This window comes from Paracoccidioides brasiliensis, assembly GCF_000150735.1.
Source record: "Paracoccidioides brasiliensis Pb18 unplaced genomic scaffold supercont2.2, whole genome shotgun sequence".
Lineage (NCBI taxonomy): Eukaryota > Fungi > Ascomycota > Eurotiomycetes > Onygenales > Ajellomycetaceae > Paracoccidioides > Paracoccidioides brasiliensis.
Window position 1 is genome coordinate 1,910,982 of NW_011371359.1, and position 25,562 is coordinate 1,936,543.

The 25,562-nt window shown below is 46.6% G+C and overlaps 11 protein-coding genes across 11 annotated transcripts; 6 read left to right on the top strand and 5 right to left on the bottom strand.

Moving 5' to 3' along the window:
- Positions 1–1,896: 1,896 nt before the first annotated feature.
- On the top strand, positions 1,897–3,318 carry PADG_01787 (uncharacterized protein; the record flags this gene model as incomplete). The annotated part of the gene is made up of 2 exons (XM_010759275.1): positions 1,897–1,959; positions 2,044–3,318. 2 exons carry the CDS (start codon positions 1,897–1,899, stop codon positions 3,316–3,318), a joined length of 1,338 nt encoding a protein of 445 aa, XP_010757577.1.
- A 279-nt stretch (positions 3,319–3,597) lies between these two features.
- PADG_01788 (uncharacterized protein) lies at positions 3,598–4,659 on the bottom strand (the record flags this gene model as incomplete). The annotated part of the gene is made up of 1 exon (XM_010759276.1): positions 3,598–4,659. One exon carries the CDS (start codon positions 4,657–4,659, stop codon positions 3,598–3,600), a length of 1,062 nt encoding a protein of 353 aa, XP_010757578.1.
- Positions 4,660–5,041: 382 nt separating this feature from the next.
- Positions 5,042–6,413, top strand: PADG_01789 (anthranilate phosphoribosyltransferase; the record flags this gene model as incomplete). Its single annotated transcript, XM_010758771.1, has 2 exons — positions 5,042–5,356; positions 5,439–6,413. The coding sequence occupies 2 exons, from the start codon at positions 5,042–5,044 to the stop codon at positions 6,411–6,413; spliced, it is 1,290 nt and encodes a 429-aa protein (XP_010757073.1).
- A 233-nt stretch (positions 6,414–6,646) lies between these two features.
- On the bottom strand, positions 6,647–7,179 carry PADG_01790 (DNA-directed RNA polymerase core subunit RPC10; the record flags this gene model as incomplete). The annotated part of the gene is made up of 2 exons (XM_010758772.1): positions 6,647–6,791; positions 6,977–7,179. The coding sequence occupies 2 exons, from the start codon at positions 7,177–7,179 to the stop codon at positions 6,647–6,649; spliced, it is 348 nt and encodes a 115-aa protein (XP_010757074.1).
- A 927-nt stretch (positions 7,180–8,106) lies between these two features.
- Positions 8,107–10,169, top strand: PADG_01792 (uncharacterized protein; the record flags this gene model as incomplete). Its single annotated transcript, XM_010758773.1, has 2 exons — positions 8,107–9,262; positions 9,328–10,169. 2 exons carry the CDS (start codon positions 8,107–8,109, stop codon positions 10,167–10,169), a joined length of 1,998 nt encoding a protein of 665 aa, XP_010757075.1.
- Positions 10,170–11,119: 950 nt separating this feature from the next.
- PADG_01793 (iron-sulfur cluster assembly protein NAR1) lies at positions 11,120–13,102 on the bottom strand (the record flags this gene model as incomplete). Its single annotated transcript, XM_010759277.1, has 2 exons — positions 11,120–12,901; positions 12,995–13,102. The coding sequence occupies 2 exons, from the start codon at positions 13,100–13,102 to the stop codon at positions 11,120–11,122; spliced, it is 1,890 nt and encodes a 629-aa protein (XP_010757579.1).
- Positions 13,103–13,625: 523 nt separating this feature from the next.
- PADG_01794 (uncharacterized protein) lies at positions 13,626–14,759 on the top strand (the record flags this gene model as incomplete). Its single annotated transcript, XM_010759278.1, has 1 exon — positions 13,626–14,759. The coding sequence occupies one exon, from the start codon at positions 13,626–13,628 to the stop codon at positions 14,757–14,759; it is 1,134 nt and encodes a 377-aa protein (XP_010757580.1).
- Positions 14,760–15,050: 291 nt separating this feature from the next.
- Positions 15,051–16,282, bottom strand: PADG_01795 (formamidopyrimidine-DNA glycosylase; the record flags this gene model as incomplete). The annotated part of the gene is made up of 2 exons (XM_010759279.1): positions 15,051–15,597; positions 15,672–16,282. 2 exons carry the CDS (start codon positions 16,280–16,282, stop codon positions 15,051–15,053), a joined length of 1,158 nt encoding a protein of 385 aa, XP_010757581.1.
- Positions 16,283–17,208: 926 nt separating this feature from the next.
- Positions 17,209–17,877, top strand: PADG_01796 (uncharacterized protein; the record flags this gene model as incomplete). The annotated part of the gene is made up of 2 exons (XM_010759280.1): positions 17,209–17,275; positions 17,360–17,877. The coding sequence occupies 2 exons, from the start codon at positions 17,209–17,211 to the stop codon at positions 17,875–17,877; spliced, it is 585 nt and encodes a 194-aa protein (XP_010757582.1).
- Positions 17,878–18,481: 604 nt separating this feature from the next.
- PADG_01797 (uncharacterized protein) lies at positions 18,482–20,178 on the top strand (the record flags this gene model as incomplete). Its single annotated transcript, XM_010758774.1, has 4 exons — positions 18,482–18,662; positions 18,750–18,853; positions 18,914–18,985; positions 19,048–20,178. 4 exons carry the CDS (start codon positions 18,482–18,484, stop codon positions 20,176–20,178), a joined length of 1,488 nt encoding a protein of 495 aa, XP_010757076.1.
- Positions 20,179–21,084: 906 nt separating this feature from the next.
- PADG_01798 (uncharacterized protein) lies at positions 21,085–21,756 on the bottom strand (the record flags this gene model as incomplete). The annotated part of the gene is made up of 2 exons (XM_010759281.1): positions 21,085–21,519; positions 21,619–21,756. The coding sequence occupies 2 exons, from the start codon at positions 21,754–21,756 to the stop codon at positions 21,085–21,087; spliced, it is 573 nt and encodes a 190-aa protein (XP_010757583.1).
- Positions 21,757–25,562: the final 3,806 nt, after the last annotated feature.

Below are 25,562 nucleotides of genomic sequence, written 5' to 3' on the forward strand. Positions count from 1 at the left end.
TTTTGATGGATAACATTCCCCGAGACTCTCGGTACTCTTAAACACATGAGCTCTTCACTCTCATCAACCTCCAGTTGACTCCAGGCCCCCACACTCCTTTCATATCTAGCTCACCAAGACTGTCTCCCTTGAGGCGAAATATCTGCCAGCCGGGTACAAAATCACATGGAAGAAAAACTGGAAAGGTGGGGTTTGGATATTGTACGAGTCTTCATTCTCTAACCAATGCTACTAAATAGCTGCCCGCCTGATATAAGAGCTCTCTTATCCAGTCGTCGAAATAGCAAATATTTTTCACCATATGTTGTCGTTGAGAGCAAGAAGACTCTTGAAGGCAAGCAAGGTTCCCAGGTGAGTGATGGATTGCACAGTGAACTTCAAAAATATACTAGTAATGAAATAGCTGAAAAGTGTGTCACAAAGAATTCAGTGTTAAGACCGTGCTGAAGGAAGCCCATTGATCCATGTGATGACCGAATGGCAAGTTTGATTGAATGCAAAAGGTTGCCTACCACGAGAACAACTATATATAATATGGTGGAGAACAGTCACGTGCTGAAGGGTCTGACGAGTGAGTATACTCATGAGTAGATAATAGATCTCTTCTTCTGTTCTTTTTTACATAAATATTGCGAGACATGGTTGCACAATCTGGAGGATCGTTGAAGTCAATTTTCCATGAGTCTTCATGTAACTGATGTTCAGTTTCATATGTAGTTACATGAATTGTGCTTCATTTTCATGATCTGATATTGTTTTAAGGCAATGCTCAACTGTCTTAGCACAGATCTTCAACAACAGAGGGAAGATCATATTCAAGATGTTTGTAATTATTCTTCTGAACAACCATAACTTGGACATGAAGATTGCAGAGAGTTGATGCTAGCTAGATTTGCTCTAATAATACTTAATTGGGTGATCATCTCAACCGTATTCCGGGGCTCCACGTTCAACCCAAAGATTCGCCTTCGGATCAATCAACTTCGATAATTGATAAATTGCTTGGTATAACTACTTGGATACTGGCCAGTTCAAGCTAATAATGGAATAACACACATGGAACAATATCCAATGTTTATTGTTTGTAAGACCACAGATAGCTAGTTAGTGGCTAGGGTTTACGTTGAAACGTGATGTTTAAAGTTGAACGATGGTAACTAAAGCTTGTTAACGACGCTGCCTAATTTAGGCCCACCTTTTTTTAAAACACATCATAACTATAATTAGTTAACTTAACTACCAACCACACTTTTGACTACTACTTATCTATTCAACCCCCTCCACACTAGTTTTAGGGGTAGTTAGGATCGGCGTAAGGGGCTAAGGAACATGATAAGTCACTACCATCAGAGCATCAGAGCATGGAGAGATGTATGTGAGATGCGTGTTGAGATATGACTATTAGTCCAGGTAGTTTTGATGAGTGGGGGGTCTTGGTCTGGATGGTTAAATCACGCCGAAGGTTTTTCCGGCCGAGTCACGTTCAACTGTTGAGCCCAGATAGATATTCGAGCTAGGGGGAGGGAGCGTGGAGAGTAGGAGTATCTTCTGTAGCCCAACCCTCTCGCCTTGGAGCAGGCTGCTATAACAGCTTACCCGCTTTATAATTTCTTTTTGTGTGGACAGCTGTCGCTCTCTGTGTGGATTTTGCAAAGGTTCTCGAATGGCCGTAGGGTGGGGGTCGTTATCACCTGCAGGCTTCTTCATTCATTAACCAGACTTTATGATAAGTTGATTAATTGAGAATTTTGAATCGAAGACAGACAGGTTTACACGTGCAATTTCCCTGAACAACTAAAATATACTACTATAGCTAACTATTGAGATAGTTACCAAGATATGAACCCGGCGCGGGGAGGCTCGACATTCCGAAATTGTTAAACTTGCTCGCCCACCATGGTTGCAGAATATCTTACCATCCGGAACCTAACGTCGACACCAGTTGTATTGGAGCAAATTGTGCGCTTCTCTTCTCAGAAAGTCCCAAAGTACGATATAAAAGGGGTAGCAAAGGCTTTGAAAAAAAATGTGACCAGATCTTAGTCAGCCGCTGAGTGTGCATCCCAAAACGTGGAGTATTCCGACCGCCAGGACGTCTCCATTTGTATAGAGCCGTTTGAATCGGTGGAAACAGGCATTCGTGCTTTTGACAAGTCAGATAAGGAACGACTGCAACTGATATTCGACGTAGAGGGTGAGAAGCACCAGTTTCAAACCTCTGTACCCAGCAAGGACTATGAAACATCGAAGCCATTGGCCGATAACCTCCGTTTCCAATTCACTGGCATTTATGTTAGGCCCGAATCTTATTTTGCCATATATTCCTCCGCAAACCCCAATGCATGGATGCGTGAGCTGAAAGACGAAACATACATCTCTGCCCTTTCTATCCCCGGAACTCACAATTCACCGGCATGTCATCTAGCCGCACCCTCGGTTCGCTGCCAGGCTGTCAGCCCACGAAAGCAATTGGAAAACGGCGTCCGGTTTTTCGATGTTAGAGTACAACCGCAATTTCCCGATGATCCGGATAAGGATAACCTGATTCTTGTCCACGGTGCATTCCCCATCTCACTTGCAGGACATAAATACTTCCGCGATCTCACAATAGAGATTGAATCATTCCTCGATTGCAATCCTTCTGAAACTCTCATCGTGTCTCTCAAGCGCGAAGGGCCTGGAAGCCATACTGATGCCCAACTTAGCCGAATTCTCCGTGACCACTACGCTCGAGACGGAAGCCCGTGGTACACGGAGCCTAGAATCCCCAGTTTAGGAGAAGTGCGAGGTAAAATCGTGCTGATCCGGCGCTTTGAACTTGAGGAGCGATTGACGAGAGAATGGGATGGACGGGGCTGGGGCATCAATGGCGAAGGCTGGGAGGACAATACGCCATTCGCGATTTGTCCCAGTGGAGACATCTGCGTCCAAGACTTCTACGCAGTTCTTGAGAAAGAAAAAATTCAGCAGAAAATTGACTATATTAATGCTCATTTGAGGAGGACGGCTGAACTGTGTTATCCATTTGGGGTCATTGGGAAAGACGGAGCGAATGATGGCGATGAGAATCGGAAGTTCCCCTTTTATATAAACTTCCTTAGTGCGAGCAATTTTTGGAATTTACAGACTTGGCCTGAGAAAATTGCTGCGAGTATCAATCCTGCCACGGTGGATTACCTATGCCGAAGACATCGTGGGGAGAAGGGGGATTGGTCTACCGGTATTACGGTGTGTGATTGGGTTGGATTGGATGGGGACTGGGATCTGGTCAGGTGTATTGTCGGAATGAACACCAGGCTCATGATGAGGCAAAGATAAGTAGGACCAGCGAAAAGAACTTGGAAATCTTCACGCGTAGGTCTTATCCTTATCCCCATGCTCTGTCAGTGCATATCTGCTAAGCTTTGGAATAGGTGCCCGCTCATTGATCGATGATATGATGCCAATATTGGATAATATATATGATGCATATTGTACAGTCGATAAAGGAAAACAAAAATTAGCATGCATCAAGGCCAATGGTAGAAAAAACTAGAATCTTAACCAATAGAATGGAAATATAAGGAGAGCAGAAATGGAAGGACAGGTATTCATCATCTATTCCTTCGGAGCGTCTGTCTTGGTTTCACTGTCTCTCGTAGCGTCACTCTCGGGCCCCTTCTGCTCCCCTTCCAAAACGCTTCTCCGACTCTCAAGAGTGAGATATAGACTCTTACTCGCAGCATCCAAAGTTGTAGTAATGCTTGCTCCTGCCCCTTGCAAGAGTGATAAGAGCTGAGATCGCAAGCCAGCCATGCCACCCTCAATTCCTCCAACCCGTCTCATCTGATCCTGATCAAACACCTTCCCTTCCACTCTCGCTGCCAACAGGATCAATTTATTCAATCCCATTTGGACAGGTGAATCGTATAGACTCGGGTTCGCTCTACGAGTTGGTGCAGGGAATTGTGGTGGTTTGGGTGATAGGATTGTCAAGGCTGCCTTCAAGTGCTCAGGTGAAACCTGGGGGAAACTAAGCACGGCAATTGGGCCCACTAATATGCCAGAGAGATCGTGTTTGCCCTTCTTGTCAAGAACGGCGGCGTAGGCAGTGCTGGAGAGATCGTGGGTAAACCTGGGGTCAGCCTTCGCAGCTGCGATCTTGCCTCGGCCACTAGGAACCGTTTCACCGGGCCGGAAGAAGTCCACAACACGCAAAGCAGCTTCGAAAATGTTAGTTTGAATAATTTTTAGCTGCACGAGGGGAGCTATGGGCGGTTCTGGTCTCCCCGCAGCGGCGTGTGCTTCGTCGACTTTTTGCAGTGCTCTAGAAAGTTCGCGGCGGATCCCAGCCCATTCTACTGCCTGCAAGTTGTTATGCTGGAAGATCAGGACTAACGGAGATGTGCGGAGGAGGGAGGTGTATTGGCGGTGGAGCTGTGATTTGCGGAACTCAGGGCGACGGTGTGACGGGGGTTGCAATGATGGGTAGGTAGCAGCAGCAGCAGCAGCAGGAGAAGGAGGTTGTGAGGAAGCGAATTTCGATTGGGATACTTGGTCTATTGAGGATGTTGTCGCTGCTGTTGCTGCAGTACCAGCATGCCGCCGCGAATATGCGAGGACTTCATGTCGCAGGGCTGGTGGTAGGAGACAAACGGAGAGGCGCAATCGTGGAGGCATTGGAAAGTGAAATTGACAATCAAAGAAGCGAATGAAGTAAAACACAGTATATCGTCCACTGGCGGCTCAATTGCCATGAATTGCGAAGTTGGAGCCCGACAATACGTCAATGTCGTCTCATTGTCTGTTGGTAAATAATTTTTTTGGTCTCTCAAAGTATTTTGTCATTGTCCGAAGGCGGTAAGAGTTCTGCCAATTTTTTTGCACCATCTGACTGTTTTGTCCAACGATGAGGGGCATCTGTAATAAAATATACCCATTGGACCCCTCAGCGCAGCTGTCATTGCGTTGATCTATCGGAAGTTATTTAGTAATGAGATTATCTTTGATTTCCGGTTGAAAAATTTCCGTCTATAACTGGGAACCAGCATATCCGCAAAAAATGACGCACTCCGACCTGGTGATTTCAATAACACCACTCCTTACACGGCTTGCTTACCCAGATACAGGCGGAACTGGTGTTTCTGCGGGAGAAATTGCGGGTGCTTTCTCTCTTATATTCGAGGATAGATTATCTCTCATACAGACAGCGGCTCTCCTAACACTCCTACACTCCACAGGCAAGGACAGGGACCCCGATGTGCTTGTGCAATGCGCAATGCGTATGAGAGAAGCTGCTGAGCCAATTGAGCAGACAGCACTACGCGCATTGGTTAAGGGACGAGCTAGAAATGAGGGCTCTTACAGAGGAGGTTTTGTATGTGGAGAAATATTGTCATTCGTAACTTTTTTTTTTTTTTTTTTTTTTAATAAAACTAAAAACTAATATAATGCGACAGTGTGACATTGTTGGAACAGGAGGGGATTCGCATCGCACATTCAATATCTCCACAACATCTTCCATCATTGTATCTCCGCTGCTCATAGTAGCGAAGCATGGAAATCGGGCACAAACGTCATTTTCAGGTTCCGCAGACGTCTTGACTTCTATAACTCCGACTCCACCAAACATATCCAATGTCCGACCCGATAACATCCTGAGAGTATACGAACAGGGGAATTACTGTTTCCTCTTCGCGCCAAACTTCCACACAGGCATGAGGTTTGCCACTCCGGTTCGAAAAGGGTTGGGTATACGGACAATATTCAATCTCCTCGGGCCCCTAGCAAACCCAATCGAATGGGGTATTGAAGCTCGCGTGGTTGGTGTCGCATACCAGTCCCTGGGTCCCATATTCGCAAACGTTCTGAGGCTCGGTGGAGCTAAGAAGGCGATGGTTATATGCGGAGAAGAAGATTTGGATGAAATCAGTTGTGCTGGAAAGACCAACTGCTGGAGACTGTCCGAGCATCCCAACCCTGATTACCACGGTAACCACTCAGATGGGAATCAGGAGGACAGTGAGACAAGTGATGAGGAAGCGCCACCCCGAAAAGTGATAAAGATAGAATCTTTCCAGCTTCAACCTTCCGATTTCGGACTTTCAGTGCACCCTCTTTCAGAGGTTGGTGGGGGTAAGATGCCTGCCGAAAACGCGATGCTTTTGATGAAGATGCTCCGAAACGAGCTTCCTCGCGATCATCCGGTATTGGAATTTGTTCTCATGAATGCTGCAGCTATGTTGGTCATATCTGGCATCTGTGATGCCGATACAAGCAATATGGGACCAGGCGACGACGGGGAAGTGATTAAAGAGGTTGGCCCAGGCGGCGGACGCTGGAAGGAAGGCATTCGAAGAGCACGATGGGCAATCGAGAGCGGGGAAGCACTTAATAGCTTGGAAAAGTTTATTCAAGTAACCAACTCTTCGTAGTAATTGGAAATTGGAAATTAAGTAAGAAACGAATGTAATTCTCGGGAATTCGAAGAGGTTGGGATTAATGAGGCATTAAAACCGACGAATATCATGCCCCGAATGAACTTCAACCGCCAATGCAACGTGAAACAAATTTTAAAGACAGGTCTTCGCCAGTTCGCTCTCCTCTCATTCCCAACGCTGTAACCGGATTCTCGATTAAATCATGATAATAATGTATACACCCCTCCCTAGCGCCATGCAGGAGCTGTAAAAAGCAGAAAACAGCTGACAACAAAAGTAACACCAGGTAAAGAGCACATCCTTCCCATCATAAAGAGACCTCCGACATCAACGGTAGTAACCATAAGATCGTCGGAAAGGTTGTCATCGGGCCTGAAATTGTACCATTCTGTAAACGAGAAAAATGACGACCGTTAGCTGCCTTCATATTCCCAAGACATAGAACGCACTGGGAGTACTTGAAAAGAACACTGAGTTTTTTTTTTTTTTTTTTTTTTTTTTTTTTTTTTTTTTTTGGGGGGGGGGGGGGGGGGGGCCGCAGGGGGAATAAAACGAACCTCTTCGTCCTTTCTTTGTACAGCACACGATGTCCACATTCCTTGCAGCGGATCTGATCTCCTCGCTTCATGGAAACGCGCGAGTTGCAGTCGCCGCAAACATAGACGACGGATATGGCATCGCTTGCGGCTCCTTCGACGACACCTGATACACCGGCGTATCCTGTCTGGGCCGTAGGGACTTGATAGGCTTCGCGAGACATGGTTGGATGTGAAGAGGGGCGATGTGAGTGTATGGGTTGCGAAGGTTGAGACTGTTATGTTGTTACGTTGTAACGTTGTATAAAAGTAGTTTCTAGAGCAAAAGTTCAGAGCTGGGAGAAATAACTTGGGAAAAGGTCACATGATTTGGTTTGGGCTGATCGGCGGCAAAACATCACCAAGGCAAAATAATACATGTATGACTATATGTTCATCAGCACCCACAACCACAAGAAGAGGCTCCTGTTATACCGCCCAGCGTCCAAGGTTGTTAATCAATTATGCTCGCTTACTGTCATTGGAGCTGTTGGTATGGGAGCCATCTATAGCCAAGAATGGCTGGTTGATTCTTCCCGCTGTTGGGTGCAACGACACTCAGATCAACTGCAGCGCTGCTCAACTTCAACTCTTTGCAAGGACATGAGCGAATGCCAGCTCTACACCCGCTGGGATCTTGTTATGACCAGCGGGCTGCCGTGGACTATGATGCATTTGTCCTTGTCTTCAACTTGCTTCTTGAGGCTACGTCCTCTGAGCCCCTTTCCAGGGCATTTCTCCTTCCTCAGGGCATTTGGAATTGGCAAATCGAATGAGCCTGCCACGGCATGCCAGACTTGCTACTCTCTTTCCTTGAGATTTTGGCGTCGTGTTTGTTATTGTGGCGTATTTATCTGTCCGCAACTTTCTTGTGAAGTTTTATATCTTTATACATTGTTGAGATAACATGCCGTGCTGCTCAACCAGAGAAGTCCAAACTTATTATCTCAATATTATTCCGTGTTTATTGAATATCAGCCCCCTTCTTTATTCTGGTTTGATTTTTCTGTGTTCGTGCGGACAATCCATTGCAAGTTTGAATCAAGATTTTCTGTTCAGTTCCCATTACCACAAAGCACTCTCTTATTCCCAAAGTGAACCTATTATCCATAATGTCTTCTCGGATACCTGTCTTTCCCTCAGTGACAGATACCCATCGGCTCGTTGATCATGACCGGGCAGATTCGCACGATGGACCGCTACATTGGCGTAGGCCGGCAGGACGTTACAATCATCCGCAACGGTATTATCGGCAGCACAACTTTCGAAGGTTCCCAAAGCCTTCCGAACGGAAGTACAAAGCTCTCTATCCAGCAAGTCACTTACCCTACTGGGATTATTTAAACGGAGGGAGGCGTGGATTTCCCCGTTACCCCAGTTCTGCCGGTAGTGGTGACCAAGGTAACTTTGCGTCCTGCGAGCCATACCCTCCTCACGAGGGACTTCTAGTCCAACCTACCACAATACCACAAATGATTACGCCAAACACCAGAGAAAAAGCCTTCTCTGAAATTGTTAATGGCACTTTTGATTTTGAGAAGTCTCCTTTTTCGCTGGGGAAGACGTTGGCTTCGTCTGCCACAATTTCTGACGAATCTCGGTTGCTTAACGGTCTGCCTAACCCCTTTGGCTTAGACACGACCAGCAGTAAAAGCGGATCGTCATCTTCAATGGTTGACCAATCCAAGAAGCAAGCTGCGCCGTCTGAGAATTTACAACAAGGAAATAGTGTTAACAATGCCCGTATTATGTCAACTGCTGGACAATATGCTGCAATTGAGAAACCTTACAACTTGCTGCAAGATCAAAGCCAAACTGATTCATATACCGTTGGGTTCGGTTCAGCTCCAAACACAAATTCGACTGAGACGGAGGAGTTTCACCAATTGCTGCAAATGATTGAATTGCACACCCAGCAGTCGCAGGATTTGGCAGATTTAGTCTCGACTTACCTTTCCCGAGGTGGAAGTTACGGAGATATTAGGTCAGTAGCTGGCGTTATTCATAAATTCTACAACAAGCCACCCCGTCGCTTGAATCAGAATCCAGAAGGGATACTTCAAGTTGCATCCCTTCCAGGTGGTGGCGACAGCCCAGACCCACCTCGTGACCACCGAATTCCATTCCGGGGACATATGATAGACCGTGTGGATACAGGTCAGCCAGCAGTTAATAAGGACGAGAACAAGAATGGCGATGAAAGCACCACGACGGCATGTGAGAACCTTGGCCAGCATTGGGGATCTGCTTTGTATGGTGACAGTGAAGGTTAGTTAGCATGCAAATGACGTCTTGCAAAGAGAGATTTACTAACGCTTGATGGCAATGATTAGGTCCAAACGGCATCAATACACAGGGTAATTCGGCCACGACGAACCGCGGAACTACTAACAGTGCCTACTTTACCATGCCAGTATATGGACTTCCAGAGGACCCGGCCTTGAGTTCTGCCGAATTTGGAGGCCTATACCCTAACTCACTTCCAACGGAGACTTCAAACAAAGCAGCTTCTAAAAAACGGTCAAGGCAAGATGCGGACGATCGGTATCAGAATAAGACAGAGTGTTCCGTTGACTGTTGCCATCATCATATCGACGAATCCAAGAGTTCCGCAAAGAACCAGTGTCATTCTCAGTGTCAGGGCGAGCGGTCAAAGCGGCCTAAACTCAATAATCTCACAGGACCACCAACCCGCCCATCGTGCCCATCCTGTAAAGGTCCCCAATCACTAGTCTCTTCCCAATCCTCTCAAAGTGGTTATTCACACTCCACTAGACCGCTCTTTGGAGCGTCGAAATCTGCACATGTTTCTGCAGCCTCGGCCAACCCCGGACATCCATCATTTTATAAGAAGGGTCAGAAATTAAGCTCAGTGGCACCAAAATATACCCATCACACCTGCGGTTGTCGACCTCGTTGTTTGTGTAGACCTGTTTGTCGCTGCGGACAGGATACAAGCGTCCTTAAGAATGGAGACAATACTGCCAATTCGGTACAACCACAGCTCAGGTCTTTTTATGAGAAGGATCAGAAATTAAGCTCAGTGGCACCAAAATATACCCATCACACCTGCAGTTGTCGACCTCGTTGTTTATGTAGACCTGTTTGTCGCTGCGGACAGGATGCAAGTGTCCTTATGGATGGAGACCATGCCGCCAATTCGCCGCAGCCATAGCTTAGGGACCGACTTTCTAGAATATAAACGCAGTTGACAAAAATACTTCCATTCTTCTCTGGACTCAAGCGACAAATCATGCTTTTCGTCGTGATGTACCTCACTTTTCATGATTCTCGCAATGCGGTGGATGCGATTCGATTCCAACCCGAGGGTAAACAATGCTAGTTGCAAGACTCTCGATTTTCATTCACAGATTGATATCTCAAGAGTTCTATTTTAACTCGCGGTCTTTTTTCATTACCAACGTTCATTTTGGCTAGAGTGACACTTCGGGTTGTTTTGGTGGGTTTTGTGCTTCCATTTTTTGCACGGGTTCTGTTTCATTGTAGATTGAAATCCTTCCCTCGCTTTCAACGTTCATTTGGCTTCACTATTTGTAAATCCCCAACCCCTTAGGATTAATTATGCCTCTTGGTCCGCAACGACAGTCAAAATGTTGCACTTCACTCGTTCATTTTTGATGCATTAGAAATATCAAATTGAAGTTCTATTATTCATCGGTGTAAAATACCACTACAAAACCAGGAGCAGCTGAAGTTTGTCGTTTTCTTTATTATTTCTTCCTTTGATCCCAAGTTCAGAAACACCTCACATACTTCCATTAGAAGCCTTCACAATCGCAAGCTTTGTCCTCAAACCTTAAATGACTGATTATTTTTACAGTTGCTGCGACAGAATACATATCTGATTAATATTTCCATAAAGCAATATAGATCTGAAGATCTCGACTCATCCCATTCAATAGGAGAGATTTACCAACTGCATAATAGCAGTAATAAATATAGATATGCCATGTTCCCTCCGTATACGCTGGTTCTTCATGACCAGAAGAAGCTGTGCCAAACTGAAATGCCATAAATCCAATATATATCTCCACCCAAACCATGAGACGAGCATCTGCCTGTTCCAGTGTATGTATGTACAAAGGCAATCGTGTGGATACGCGCCTACCAACCCCCACCGATCTTGCCAGCAAGTTCCGCAACACGGGCCGTGTCTCCCACCCTCGTTGTATCCTTACCCTTATTCTTGCCCACGTCGCTCTCAACTTTTCTGAATGTGGTATAAACTAGGTTCTCAAGGGGAATGTTGGTACTCTTGGACCAATGGGAAAGAATAGCATCGACATCTCCATGACCGCTATCACCGTTGAGCAGGGTGGTAGTATGATGATCCGCTTCGGAGTCCGAGTCGGAATCGGAATTGGAATCGGCTGAAAAATATGCTTCGTCGACCCGTGCTAGCCAGGCTCGTTGTTCGTGTGGGGTTGGCTTTGAAGTAGATTGCTGTAACTGCGCAGGGTCGACGGATGCTTGTATGGATGGCTGCTCCTCTAACTTTGGTGGATTTATTTCCCGCGCATCCTCGACGCGGATTTGACCGCCCCCATTCGTGCATCCACCTGGGCAAGCCATCACTTCGATATAAGAGTAATCTGTGACTGATGCGTTGCCAGCTGCAGATCCAGCCCCGGCTGCCTTTCGAGCTATTATAGGCTTAGCGCCGGGTAGCCGCGACGTTCGCGGGGGCTTTAGTTTTCGGACTAAATTTTGGATATTCCGAAAGCCATAGTAGCGGGCAGCTTTTATAATTGTGTCGCCTGAGTTGGAGGTTAGGGCGTATTCGATCACATCAGAATTTCGACCACGTTGTGTTTGGATATGGCTTCCTGGATTGCGGCGTTGGTAGGTCGTGAGAATGTGGTAGAGGTAGCCGCCTGACGGACCCGCGGCCGGGCATTGGGCATGTGGCAGGGATTTTGGAAAGAGGAAACGTTCAAGGTACGTATCTGGGAATGGGGTGATGGAAGACGGCGGTAATGGTTTCATAGGGAGGTTTAAGAGGGATATATTTCGGGAAGTCGCCAGCATGAGAAGCTCGCGGGAGGTGATAACGCAGTCAACATCTCGGACAGGGGTATGAGATTCAGTCCATGAGAGCCCTTGCCATGACGCATTCGTTAATTCCTGTCGGCTAGCCTCTAGCTTTTTATCAAAACATGGCATGATGGCTAAATGCCAAATATGGCACGGCGAAATGTTTAATGCCTTTCTCAATACACTTTTCAACAAAGTGCCCGTGAGAGCCTGAGGAGACTTGATGCGGGACATGTGAGGTAGGACGTGTGGGTGAGTCTTTTCGGCGTAACAAATCCATCCCGGGCAAATAGATGACAGTATTGGTCGTTTTGGGACTGGAAACTCTTCCCCGCTGATTGTATTCCCCGAGATCTCCAAGGATTCTTTAACCTCAGTGACACCCAGTTCCAGGCAAACATTTCGCATCACATTTGTATCAACAACCCAAGTGAAGCCACTGCCATGAGCGCCACCAGCCCGTAATCCCTGAGGACCACTCAGAAACTGTTCAATCAGGTATCCAGCTTTGCGTTCGGATATGCCAAAGGTTGCTGCCAAACTAGCTCTAACCTGTGGACTGACACTTGCAATAAATATCTTCCTGCCATCTGCTGAGCATGTTTGCCCCTCAGCAGAGCAAGGAACATCGGGCCTTGAACTTTGAGAGCCGCATATCTTTTGATTGTGGATCTGTAATTCAGGACACGAGTCCAAGGTTTTGAGCACTTCGGAGTGCGACTGGAGAGATACCAAAACTGCTTCCGCTGAGGTGACGCATCCTGAACATGCCAAACAATCTGTTAAGGAAATTTGAGCGGCAGGAGGATTTCCAGCTTGGATCTTGTCCTCTGTCGTTACCTCATATGCATTCTGTTGCCACCAAGAGAGTGTTAGTAAAAAAAAAAAAAAAAAAAAAAAGGGGGCTTTATTGCTGCTGAAGACAAGGGAGAATAGGATTCATACCTCTTGGTTTTTACTATCTTCCTCTGGTAATGTCTCTACGGGCTTTATACAGGCAACACCAGGGGATATAAAATCATTCAAATCATCGGAGGACAGGATCGCGCTCATGGTTGGAGCACTTGAGGGGCGAACTTAGTTAGATGCGCAAGGCTCCAACAAGCAATATCGCACTTGATTAAACAACAACACTGCTGTATGCACCACCCAGAAATAACACCACCAAGGAAACCAAGCATGATAGAAAAATCTACACAGTACGTTTGAGAGCAAAATATTGACAACTCATCAAGGTTTTAGAGATTCCTGCCTTCGCTTGTCCGGAAGGCGGTTAGTAATCAGCATTGGATAATTAGTTGAACAGTTTATATTCCACCCTAAGCCCGATAGGGCCTCACCGCTGTCGATAAGCTTATTTTTCTGCCGGCAGTATTCTTGTCACATTTTACCATTTGACAAGCATTGGCTTGTTAGTAATTTCAAGTTCCCGCCTTTTAAGGGGCTGCCCCCGCAGTGTGGCTGAGAACAAGGTCTAAAAAATGGGCATGTGTCTCCTGTTCAGGGAGGAGTTATTGAGTGCAGAATGCCACTGGTCTATTGAATCTTATACACTTGTCGGATCAAGTTCCACGGAATGTCTGACCCTCGCAAAAAAAAGCTGGTGCAAACCGTGCTCAACCTCCATCCGGAGGGGGGAAAGGGTCTCGGTGACTCCCGCTCCCCGTATTTTGCCCGACGCCAACGCCTCCAAAATGACAATATGACAGCTAGCTCATTACAGAATGATTCTCAAGACACAATGGACGATATACAACTTACCCCAACTGTATTGCAGTCACAAGAATCGTATAACAATACAATCACAGATTCTAGCTACGATCTATATCACAAACGTGCAATCCAAGCTTCTCGCAAAAGCCTCTCCAGCATAGCTGCAGAAACCACGACTTTGCTTCCCAATATTCTCGCTACAGCCCCCCACGCTCCCCCAAAAGGATACCTGTACGCACCTCCAAACCCGCCCCATCTCGGGCGGCGCTTCTGCCCGAACCTCCATCCCACTGCAATCCGCCTTCACGATGCGGATACCTTCGACACCGCCATTGGCCTAGCGAACTGCGCAAAATACATTACCATCCAGGACAAGAAGCCTGTCTGCGTCCTGAACATGGCCAATGCATACATCGCAGGCGGAGGCTGGAAGCACGGGGCTCTAGCTCAAGAAGAAGCCCTCTGTTATAGGAGCAGTCTCAGCTTCACGTTGAAGCGGCGTTACTATCCGATTCCAGAGATGGGCGCGATATACTCACCCACTGTGGTAGTGATTCGGGAAAATATGGATGAAGGTGAACATAAACTGTTAGATTTGTCCCGGCCGGACAAGCTGCCTGTGGTTAGCGTGGTTAGCGTGGCGGCCCTCTGTTTGCCAGCAGTTGAGAATAGGGAGGTGCCAGGGCTGGGGGCTAGGGAGGTCTATAAGGATCCTGCTGATCGGGAAATTATGAAGGAGAAAATCCGGGTGGTTCTGCGGACTGCCGCGGTTAATCAACATCGGAGATTGGTGCTGGGTGCGTTGGGTTGCGGGGCGTTTGCGAATCCAAGGGAGGAGGTGGCGGATTGCTGGGCTGAAGTCTTTCTGGAGCGCGAATTCAGTGGTGGGTGGTGGGAAAGTGTCATATTCGCCGTTATGGATGATCGGGGCGAGGGGGAGGATGGGGATGGAAATTTTGGTGTGTTTTATCGAAGACTAAACGGAGTTATGGTCTAAGTTTTGGTAGAATAGTAGAATGGTAGAATGGATACCCTTGAATTTCGCACTAATGAGTTGTTTGCGCAACCCGTTGTCGAGTGGGGTCTTTTATGGGGCCAGACGATGTGGATATGAAACCTGGGGAATGTGAAATCTCCATGAATTTTGAACGTCCAAATCATGGTGGAGATTTATAAACGGGCATAACCAAGCTGAATCCAAGGTTTTGCCTCGGCTCGCAAAAATGCCAGCCAATGCCTCCCGATGTGCTTAATTTGATACCAAAGATAAAACGGAATTCACACCTATCTACTTTCTTGACCTGGTGGATCTACGGTTCTTTGGGGTTTTGTTCTCTTCCGTTTGGGCAGTGTCCGTCTGTTTCTTACTCTTCGACTCCTTTATTTTTGGTTCATCTTTTGGCTTCTTCATCGTAGGTTTCTTCGCGGGAGAATGAGATTCCACATTCTCCACATATTTACTATCCTTCTTTGAAGCAGCTCCTCTCTTCTTTTTGGGGGGCTCATTGTTGTCATCCGTGGCCCCATCTTCCACATCTCCCGCAACGGGCCCTGTCTTTTTCTGGATAGCTGGTACTATAGCACTTGTGCGACCGCCAACTGTAATAAAAACGATCTTTTCACCATTGGGAAGTTGATGTGAATGGTTCGCTTTACCCTTGCTCCACCGGTGGCTGAATAACCAATTGGACGGGAACTCCTCCGAATTTCCCAAGAGACCAACCGATGTCGAGCACACATAGTTGATCGCGGAGTAGAGCTGTTCGATCTGGCTTTCCTGGAGGGTATTGCTGTATTGTTCTGGATGGATTTTTGCATGGTATAATATTTCGTCTCTAATTATTGCAGATGCCTTTTGTTAGCAAGGATTTCTCCACAGGCAAATCGTTTCAAATCGAAGAATACTAACCCCATCCAATTCCCAATTCCACTGATATTGGTTTGGTCAAGCAGGAGCGCCTTTATAGGCACTCTTTTGCTCAAAACTTTTTTTCTCAGCCAATCCAAGGTCACGATATCCTTATCCACAATGGGGTCTGGTCCATTCTCCTTGAGAGGACTATATTTCCTAATATCAGTGCCAGGACAATCGACCAATCGCACACGACCAAGACGTCTCGCGTCCACAAACGCAGCCTCAGTCTTCGGCTCATCATCAAGCTCAAGCATAAATTTCCAGAAATTTGACGGCCACGGTTCATCCTCTCTGTCATTCCCTTTGTCGGATGCTGGGGCTCTATAGTAATATGTATGGACATTTTTCAACTTCAGCCAGCCAGTCATACCAAAATGCATGACGGGATGAGGCGGGGAAGACATGATCATCCAGAAATATTTCCCCTGTTGTCCCGTATCCACTATCGATTTTCCTTCCATGTGCTTTTGGAACTCCGCAGCGGTTGTTCCCACCTTGCCAAAGACGATAGGGTCATCTTGGACATGAACTTTGGTGATGGTTTTACCCACGAGATATTTGCGAATGTAGTGAACGACCCGTGCAACCTCAGCTAGCTCGGGCATGATGGAAATAGCGACGTCGTATGGATGGGTTTAAGGAAGTTCGAGGCTCTAGTAGTGAGCAGTTTATCTACTTTAGGATATATGTTTAGATCAAAACCGATGTATGCCTTGACCAGGGCATAAAATCAGATTAAATGCCTCAGGGAAGTAGTAAAAACCGGGAGCAATGGGGACGATTCTCTCTCAAATAAGGCCAAAGAGATCCAATTGACCCTGCACAGAGAAAAAGTGTTGTTCAGGGAAACGCAATCGTATTAAAGAGGGTTGCGTTGAATGACGAGTAGGTTAGTAGTTAACTAGTTAGCTAACTACGTTAGCCAGCATTTGGGCGATTAGTAATCGATAGACAGTCCATAGAATCAACTGCTGCCTGGAGCAGGGCAAAAGAACTCCGATATCTTGGGTCTTGAAACCATTTTCCTGCTGAATTTGACTTTTGATGTGGAGGGTACAGAAGGGTTTATTTTTGCTGTCTTGCTGTGAAACGTGCGATTCCATGAGGCCAAAAGCCAAACACGCTGTCATGTGACCTGACATAAATGCAGAGAATTCAGTTGGCAATTCTTTGATTGATTGAATGTTGCATTGCATCTTGCAACTTTGCCCTGCAGAACATCCATGTCGATCGTACTTCTATTGATTCCGAATTTAGCTTACGGACATCTCGATCTAAGACATTCCCATTTTGTTTCATTATTTCATCATTGCTTGCGGAGTTTATAATAGCATTCTCGGGGTATTTTGGAACCCATAATCATCGATACTAATACCAATGGTATAAAATTATCCTGCATTCATCCCTACTACCATTCACCAAGATACTTTTTCCCGCAACGTCTAGCTGTCCAAACACTTTCATGCTGGGTTGGTTTTGGGCTACTCCGTCCCCCTCAAACAACCAACCGCCCTTGCCGGCCAAAAGGGAAATGTCCAAACCCTCCTCTCAACTAACTCTGACTCCACAATTCTGCTTTGACAAGGGAGCTCTCAGAGGTACCCCCTTCCTCCCATGTCCAACATAGCCTTTATAACTACGGCAGAAGTCTAACTAGTTTCTTCCCCCCTGCCCCACATTAGACTTCCTCCGCATCTCCCGTTCGAGTATAGATGACTCCATCACTCAGAATCTGAATGCGCTCATTACACCGGCAGAAAAGGGCTTTGACCCGTCTATGACAACAGCTCGACAAACAGATTATCGAAGCAGAGGGCAAATTGAACCAGAGAGATGCCACTCGTTTCTGGATAATGCCCTCTTCCCATCATGGCAGGCCCGGTCTGACGTGTTGAATTATTGTGCTGGGGTGGCAACGAGTCCCGACCCCAACGATCCAGATCTTCTGCTGCGCGAAGTGGAATCGGCAAAGGATAGAGAAAGAGTGGTTGATGAGCGATTAGATCCATATTCGGCTAGATTTTTTCCGCGCGAAGCAAGGACTGAGTCCCTGGCGATGTTGCTAAGGAATGAGAGGGGAGTGGAACATATCATTCGAACCAGGACTTGGGGTTTGGTTAAGGAGCGGTGTGAAGTTTCACATGAAAGCTGGGAAGAGGCATTGAATCACTGGCGAGAAAAGCAGAATCAAAAACGATGATGAGGAAACCCCCTTTCTGTTGGAGGTTTTGATCCAGCTACGACGTGCCCCTTTTGCTCAAGAGACTACGGACGCTGCCTTGGGGGATATTTGGAGGATTTATGTCCACAAGATGCATTTGCACGCTTTGGTGAATGGAGTCGCAGAAGTCCATGCCAGTTTCATATAAGAGTTGGCAGATAGCCCACAGGCGTATATGCCTAAGGGCGCTGATGGCTCTGTATTGTAAAATATGTTTCCAGCATAAATATGTATATAAATTTCTACTCTTCCATGCATTTTGGACAAATGGTCTGTCAGGAATGCAGCCATCTCGCGTGCTTTCAGAGCATACAAAATAGATTGCAATGAATGCCTCTGAGATAGCGTAATCTCGGTTGTGGATAGCAGAAGAGTTGCCAGCCCCATACAAATTTATTTAAGTTGTATTAACTATGGGTCAGTTCCATGGACAATCAGCACGGTCACATGATCCCTATCCCGGCTACCATCGGTTGACATGGCGATGTAAACGAAGGCCGAATGTTTCGATGAGATCGATTTAAGAGGCTGATTGTGCTCTCAATTGCGCTTCGTTGTGAGCATCCTATATTCAATCTGAGATATGATGGCTCTACGCTGCAGAGGGTCTCTTACCCAGGCTCTGCGTCCAATCTGCTCTGCTTCGCGTCTGCTGCCCGCTGCTGCCCGTATTTACCCCATCTCTTCTCCCCGCCAAAGATTTTTCCATGGCTCCCCGGCATCATGGGCGATCAGATCTCAGGTCCTGAAAGATGTCGGTGAAGGTATGGCCCCATTTTAGAGATAAGGCCGGTGCATCCTCAATCTGGCGTAACCACCGTGTGCTGTGCTAACCAATGCGCCTTAAACAGGAATCACCGAGATTCAGATCATACAATGGTACGTCCAGGAGGGGGCCAAAATCGAGGAATGGAAGCCGTTATGTCAGTACCAGTCCGACAAAGCGGTCGATGATGTACGCGTTCCTGTCCATTTGCAGCAGTGGAAGCTCTCGGCCTAACAGATGTCTCTGCAGATAACGTCGAGGTATGAAGGGGTGATTAAGAAACTCCACTTCCAGGCGGATGAAACCGTTCCAACGGGGATGGTAAGAGAATATATGGTCTATTGAACTCTCCCCATATAGCCTCTACTAACAAATTTAAAAAGGCTTTGTGCGATATCGATGTTGATGAGTCAAAATACCCCGTCGAAAATGCAACACCTCCGCCAGCAATTAAGCCGGCCGCTACACCCCCCCTGCCCCTAGAGCAGCAGCAGGTAAAACAGGAGGTAAAAGAAGGCTCTGCTATATCTTTGAATACTGCAGAAGCACCACCAAAACCCGTTGAGCAGCCCGCAACTCTCAAATCTAAATATGCTACTCTTGCAACCCCAGCCGTTCGTGGCATGCTAAAGGGGTTGAATGTCGATATACTAAACGTAACCGGAACCGGCAAGGACGGACGAGTGATAAAAGAAGATGTCCTCCGATATGTGGCGGAACGAGACGCTGGTGCGGTAGAAGTAACGGCATCCTCGTCAGCAACACCGCAATCTCCACCAGCCGCACTGGGTATTAGCACCCCGCAAACAGAGACCTCTACCCCATTGACCTCAATTCAATCTCAGATGTTCAAAACCATGACTCGATCGCTTTCAATTCCCCACTTCCTCTACGCTGATGAACTCAACATCGCCTCCCTATCCTCCATACGCAAGAAGCTCGCGAGTCACCCAACCCACCCCCAGAAACTCTCCTACCTCCCCTTCATCATCAAAGCTGTCTCTCTCTCCCTCAATACCTTCCCCCTCCTAAACGCAAGAGTAGACACCACCAACCCAAACAAGCCTTCCCTAATCATGCGTTCAAACCACAACATTGGTGTGGCCATGGACACGCCGACGGGTCTTCTAGTGCCAAATATCAAAAACGTCCAGGCCCGCTCCATCCTCGATATTGCCACGGAACTCGTCCGTCTCACCGAGGTGGCGCGTGCGGGCAAATTGACCCCCGCAGACCTGAATGGCGGAACCATCACGGTGTCCAACATTGGTAATATTGGAGGCACTTATGTCGGGCCTGTCATTGTACCGAACGAGGTAGCCATTCTTGGCATTGGGAGGGCGAAAATTGTCCCTGTTTTTGACAAGGCGGGCAACGTGGTTAAGGGCGAGAAGGTGAATTTTAGCTGGAGTGCGGATCATAGAGTTGTAGATGGGGCGACGATGGCTAGAATGGCGGACAGGGTGAGGGGCTATTTGGAGGAGCCTGAGTTGATGATGTTGGCGTTGAGATAGGCGGTTGGTGAGGATCCATCATATATTCATATCTGTATACCCGTAGATAGATACACATACAGAGAGAGAGATGAGAAAGAACTCTTCTGTTTAGATTAGAGGAAGGATGGGATGCTCTTTTGTTGGTCGTTTTTTTTTTTCTTTTTTTTCTTTTCCTTTTCTTTTTGGTTGTTTTTTTTTGGGGGGGGGGAGGGGGTTGCGTTGTTCCCACATGTGTTTTGTACCGTGTGAACGTATACATGTTTCCTAAATCTATATAGAAAGATATGGCATTGCTGATTGTTTGGGCGCATCTTGCGAGGATTGTGCTTTAGGGCGATAATAATAAAGTTAATTTCCTTGTTATACTATATTCTTGACCGATTCACTGCTGAGGAGCTAGCTATAACAAATTCAGAATATGATAGAAAGTATATTGAAGTGATTGAATTTTGCACGGGTCCAGGGCTCAGCTCCTGAATAAGGACTTAAAATCTAGAAGCCTGGGGGAGAAAACTTGCATATATAGTTGTCTCATATTGCACCAATATACGCCTCCAATCCTCTCTTAATATTGTTGCCGGATGTTTAACAAGAAGGGAGATGTAGTTAATAAATGTGTATGTCGATTTTGAGTTGGAATTGCTCCCCGCGAAACTTTGTCATTCGTCCCTAATCCTTAGGTAGACGGATTTTAAACCGTTGCAGTACTATGAAGCCACTGCTCTGTACATGATGGATATAAAGCTCCTTGGGGATATGAGTGGGCATAGACATGTCACATTGGCTTGTCTGGCAGAAGGGCCCGTCCGTTAAACCTTGCAATAAATGATAACAGTCCGGCATCTTGCTTCCATTCGTAACCCCTTTTTATCTCGTTCCAATTCACGTCTTCCCGGTGTCCTCTCCTGGCATGGAATGTAAAGTTCAATTATAATCCTCCATAATTTTATTTACTGCAGCAAAGACACGTTCCCGTACTGCAGCCCGGCTATCGTCACACGGCACGGTTACCACATCCGGTTCCGAGTCCCGATTTGGTTTTTCTAGAGTTTTCACCTGTGAGCAAACGAGACTGGGCGGCATAAAGTGACTCTTCCGCGCTGTGACTCGCTTGTGAAGCACTTCTTCCTCAGCATTCAGGAAGATGAAGTGGATTTTGACTGTTGGGTGTTCGTCTGCTGCTCCACGCATAATGTCGCGGTACTTCTTCTTTAAAGCGGAACAGCTCATCACAACACCAGAAGATGTCTGGAGAGACTCCATGGCAGCCTCACGCAGCGATACCAGCCACCCTTTTCGATCATTGTCATCGAGGGGTTGACCCTTCTCCATCTTCTCTTTGTTGTTTCTTGGATGATACTGTGCATTTTGTTATCTGTCAGCCTCCAATATATCTGACCTTGATATTCTAAGATCTGCGTGCGGTATCTGTGAGAGAAGGCTTAATTGTATACTTACATCGTCACCTTCAATATAGTCCATTTGTAGCTCTTTACTTAGTTCCATTCCGACAGTCGTCTTGCCACAACCGGCGGGTCCGATGACGATCCAAATGTGATGCAGGTCCTGATCCTGTGCTCTCGAGTTTTGCTCCATGGCCGTATGTCGTCTTTGCTGCTATGTCTGTGCTGCTATGTCTTTGAGAAAGCGTGACGTCTTGGGGTTGATATCAGCATGTCGTTAGTTAAGAGACACACCACCGGCCACGCCGGCCATGATCTTGGGTGTCCACGGACAACATGATAGCGGAATTGTAGGAGAAAAAGCTAATAATGGTTTGGTTGAGAAAGGGAAGGTTTCTTGCAAACAAAACTGCTCCTCGGATTTAACAAATTTCACCACCCGGTTCAGCGGACTCTGGAGGTTTCTCAAAGCCAAAGCAAATAGCTATTTATCTTTAATGCAGGTTCCAAAAAGAAACTCGATAAAGATACACTCAAAACAAGAGAACAGGACGGACAAAGCAATAGGAAAAATCAAAGTACTTTTTAGAAGAAATAACACTAAGAAACTTTGGTCAAAAGGGAAACTTTGGTTTAAGAACTTAGGGTGGCTGAGAATAATGGAGGTGGGGGAAGTATAAAATAGTAGGTAAGGTTGGCCCTGGAAACACCTATTGGACCCGCTGCGACGGGTTCTGGGACCGACAAGGATCCGAACAGGGGAATGTGAGAGGCTGGCAGAGTTTCAAAGTGTTGACAGAACAAACACTGAACTTACAGACTTGAACTTACTGACTCGAAGGAACTTGTCCACATGACTTGAATTAGATAACGGGGAAAACAACAACTATGCAGAACTCGAAATGTGCTAGGAAGAGGAGAACCAAAGGCCCGATATCAACTTATATATCATTTTTGGAACGGGTTTTGGGTAAAGGGGGTTGGCAGGAACTTTGGACGTGTTAAGTTTGATGTTTAAGATCGGTTCTCCAAAACGTGGAGGCGCGGCCTGTGATTGGATTGACAGCAAGCAGCTTTGATTAAGTTTAGGTCAACAAATTGTCATCCCGTAGGCCGGTTCAAATAACTATCCAAAGCAAGAAGCTTTTTGATTTGACAGCATAGAGTCAGAGAAAGCCGGCCCTGGGGAACATCGATAGTCGGGATTGAATTGATGATTTGGACAAAAGGGATCAGAGCGGCTGCACGGAACATTATGCCCTGCCGCTGAAACGAGCTGCACGCACTGCATCACGCTGATGTAGATGAAGCTGAGCAGTTCCATAACCCGCTGCTCACGAGCTTTGGGGAGAAACGTCAGGATGTCAGTCAAGATGAGCTTACAGAAAAGGGGGAAAAATCCTGCATGGTTGGAACCCCCTCGCACTTATGTGGCGTCCCGTCTGTGGGTATAACTAGCCAATAATAAAAACTTAGCCGCTGCAGCCCACGCAGTCCAAGCCTTGAGGATAATATTGGGGGTGAAGGTACAGAGTATGTTCCACTTGATTCAATACCTGGCTGATTTCTACAGCGACGGTAGATACGGAGAAAGAATGGTGTTTTACCACCAGGGAATTTAGAGTTACCGTTGACGTTGACCCTGGCTTCTCTCAACGGCTCTGGCGGCGATTTGGGGGGTTATTTAGTGAAACTTGGGTGGGTAAAACATTGGCTCTGATCCAGGAGCCAAAATCACGCAGAAATACAGCATCAACACCGATCGTTCATGAGCCTCAAACAAGCTTTGAGTAGCTGATTCCAAGATACCACCCAACTGGCGCAGGGATATGCATGATAACCTACAGAGCTTGAACCGCTACTTCATCCTACAAAGTTCTCGAACAGAGGGACACGTTTGGGTGAAGTTCCGTAAGATTCGGGGAAAAAACACTCCAAGGTCCAATAGCTTGACAGTCGCTATATCACTTGCATACCAACCACTCGCATAGGTCTGTCTCAGCAGGTTGCGAGATATAAAGAAGGGAGATGCAAGCGCAATGCATGATACCATGCAATTCAAGTTCCCTTTGCATTAGCTAAATGTTATCCAACTGTTATGATTAAATTGGCGGGGATCAGCCGATATTCTCCTAGGTCCTCTGTGGAATCTCTTCCACTCTTCGTATGCATAGCTGGAAAATTACATCCACTACAATCTCAAGAGTAACTCCTCCCGCTATGTTTTGTGGCCGAGACAATAATGGGTGAGGGGGAGGAGGGAGTGCTGCCAGTGTTCTACTGTTAGGGATGGCCTGGACTGAAACACAGCCTTGCCTGAATGATCTGCCTAATTTTCACTTGGGGGAATGTTTCATCGGTCAAGAAGAGCCCATCCCGTGTCGTGCATGCCCGGGACCCATGCTGGACAGGGGTCTGTCACAAACTTCCATTTTATCCGCGTTTTAGCTCATTGTGTGGGTGTTTTGGTGGTGTGGGTTCAGTGCAGCTGCAGCTAGCTAGCACCCTCTACTTCAACCCACTGAACAGGCCCAATGTAATGAGCTGCCCGAGAAGAGCAACAAGGGCAATAAGTATCATCAGCCGCGAAAGCCCACCATGCTCGGGAAGACCCTAGTCAACCCGGCGCTCTGTTTCAATGACAGCTACACCTCAACCTCCGTATCGGATGGTTCCGAAGTGATTGATCTGTGGGTGAAATTCTCAGATATTAGCTTAGCAAGGTTTTTTTTTTAAAGAAGGTGTGGTTATTCACTTATATTGGATTCTATGCCATTCTCATCCGATACATATCTAGAACACTAATTGAGATCGCTGTTTGCATGAAAGGCTGCTTGCTCAACAATGCACGCCAGAATGTTTCAATGCATGCATTTGTGGCATTGTTCAAATCCGCCGAAAAAGACTCCCCTTGACATGAGTGGATTTGGGGGTACAAGTCCTTGCCTCGCATTTTTGGAGCTCGATTCCGATGAGGGTTTGACCGCTTTTAATTTTTGATTTTACTAATTTTACGTTGTTGAATTGATTTCAATGTTGAAGAATCCCTTTTTCTGATGTGAATATTTCTCGATGCATAATGTCATGCCCCTTGCCGCCGAATGAGCACAGATAACTATAGAGATGATGGGCTGTGATTGGAACTGAGATGTAAATACTCCTATGCAAAACCCTCTTCATAATTGCACCACCCACCAGTAATACATAGGAAGAGGAAATTATCAGTCGCAGGGGAACGATAACTAGTTGTCAATTAGAGTTCTTGGCTGGACAAATTGTGGACAAACAGCCACTTGTGAGCTCATAGCAGTCACTTTCCAGCAATGATTGAGACTGTCAGCCACAAGTCTTATAAGATATTGTGAAGGATAGATTGCTTGATTGATTAGGAAGCGATCGCTAGCTACGCGGAAGTTATAACTAACGTAATCGATCACTCAACTGGCCAGATCACTCAACTGGCCACCTTTCCAATTTCAACCCATCATCAACAATCAAAGCTCAATTTCTCAACCACAATGAAAATTCAAGCCTCTAATCAGGAAGGAAAACTTCTTTTGGCCATTAGAGCCTATGAAACCAAGCAAATTTCTAGCATTCGAGCTGCTGCTAAGGTCTATGGTGTCTCTCATGCCACCCTATCCAATCAACTACATGGAGGCATTCCACGCGTGAAATCCCAGTCTCAACGCCAGAAATTGACACCTACAGAAGAAGAAGCTCTAGTTCAATGGATAATCTCCATGGATGAGAGAGGCCTACCCCCCCGAATTGCAAGTTTGGCCATTAGAGCCTATGAAACCAAGCAAATTTCTAGCATTCGAGCTGCTGCTAAGGTCTATGATGTCTCTCATGCCACCCTATCCAATCAACTACATGGAGGCATTCCACGCGTGAAATCCCAGTCTCAACGCCAGAAATTGACACCTACAGAAGAAGAAGCTCTAGTTCAATGGATAATCTCCATGGATGAGAGAGGCCTACCCCCCCGAATTGCAA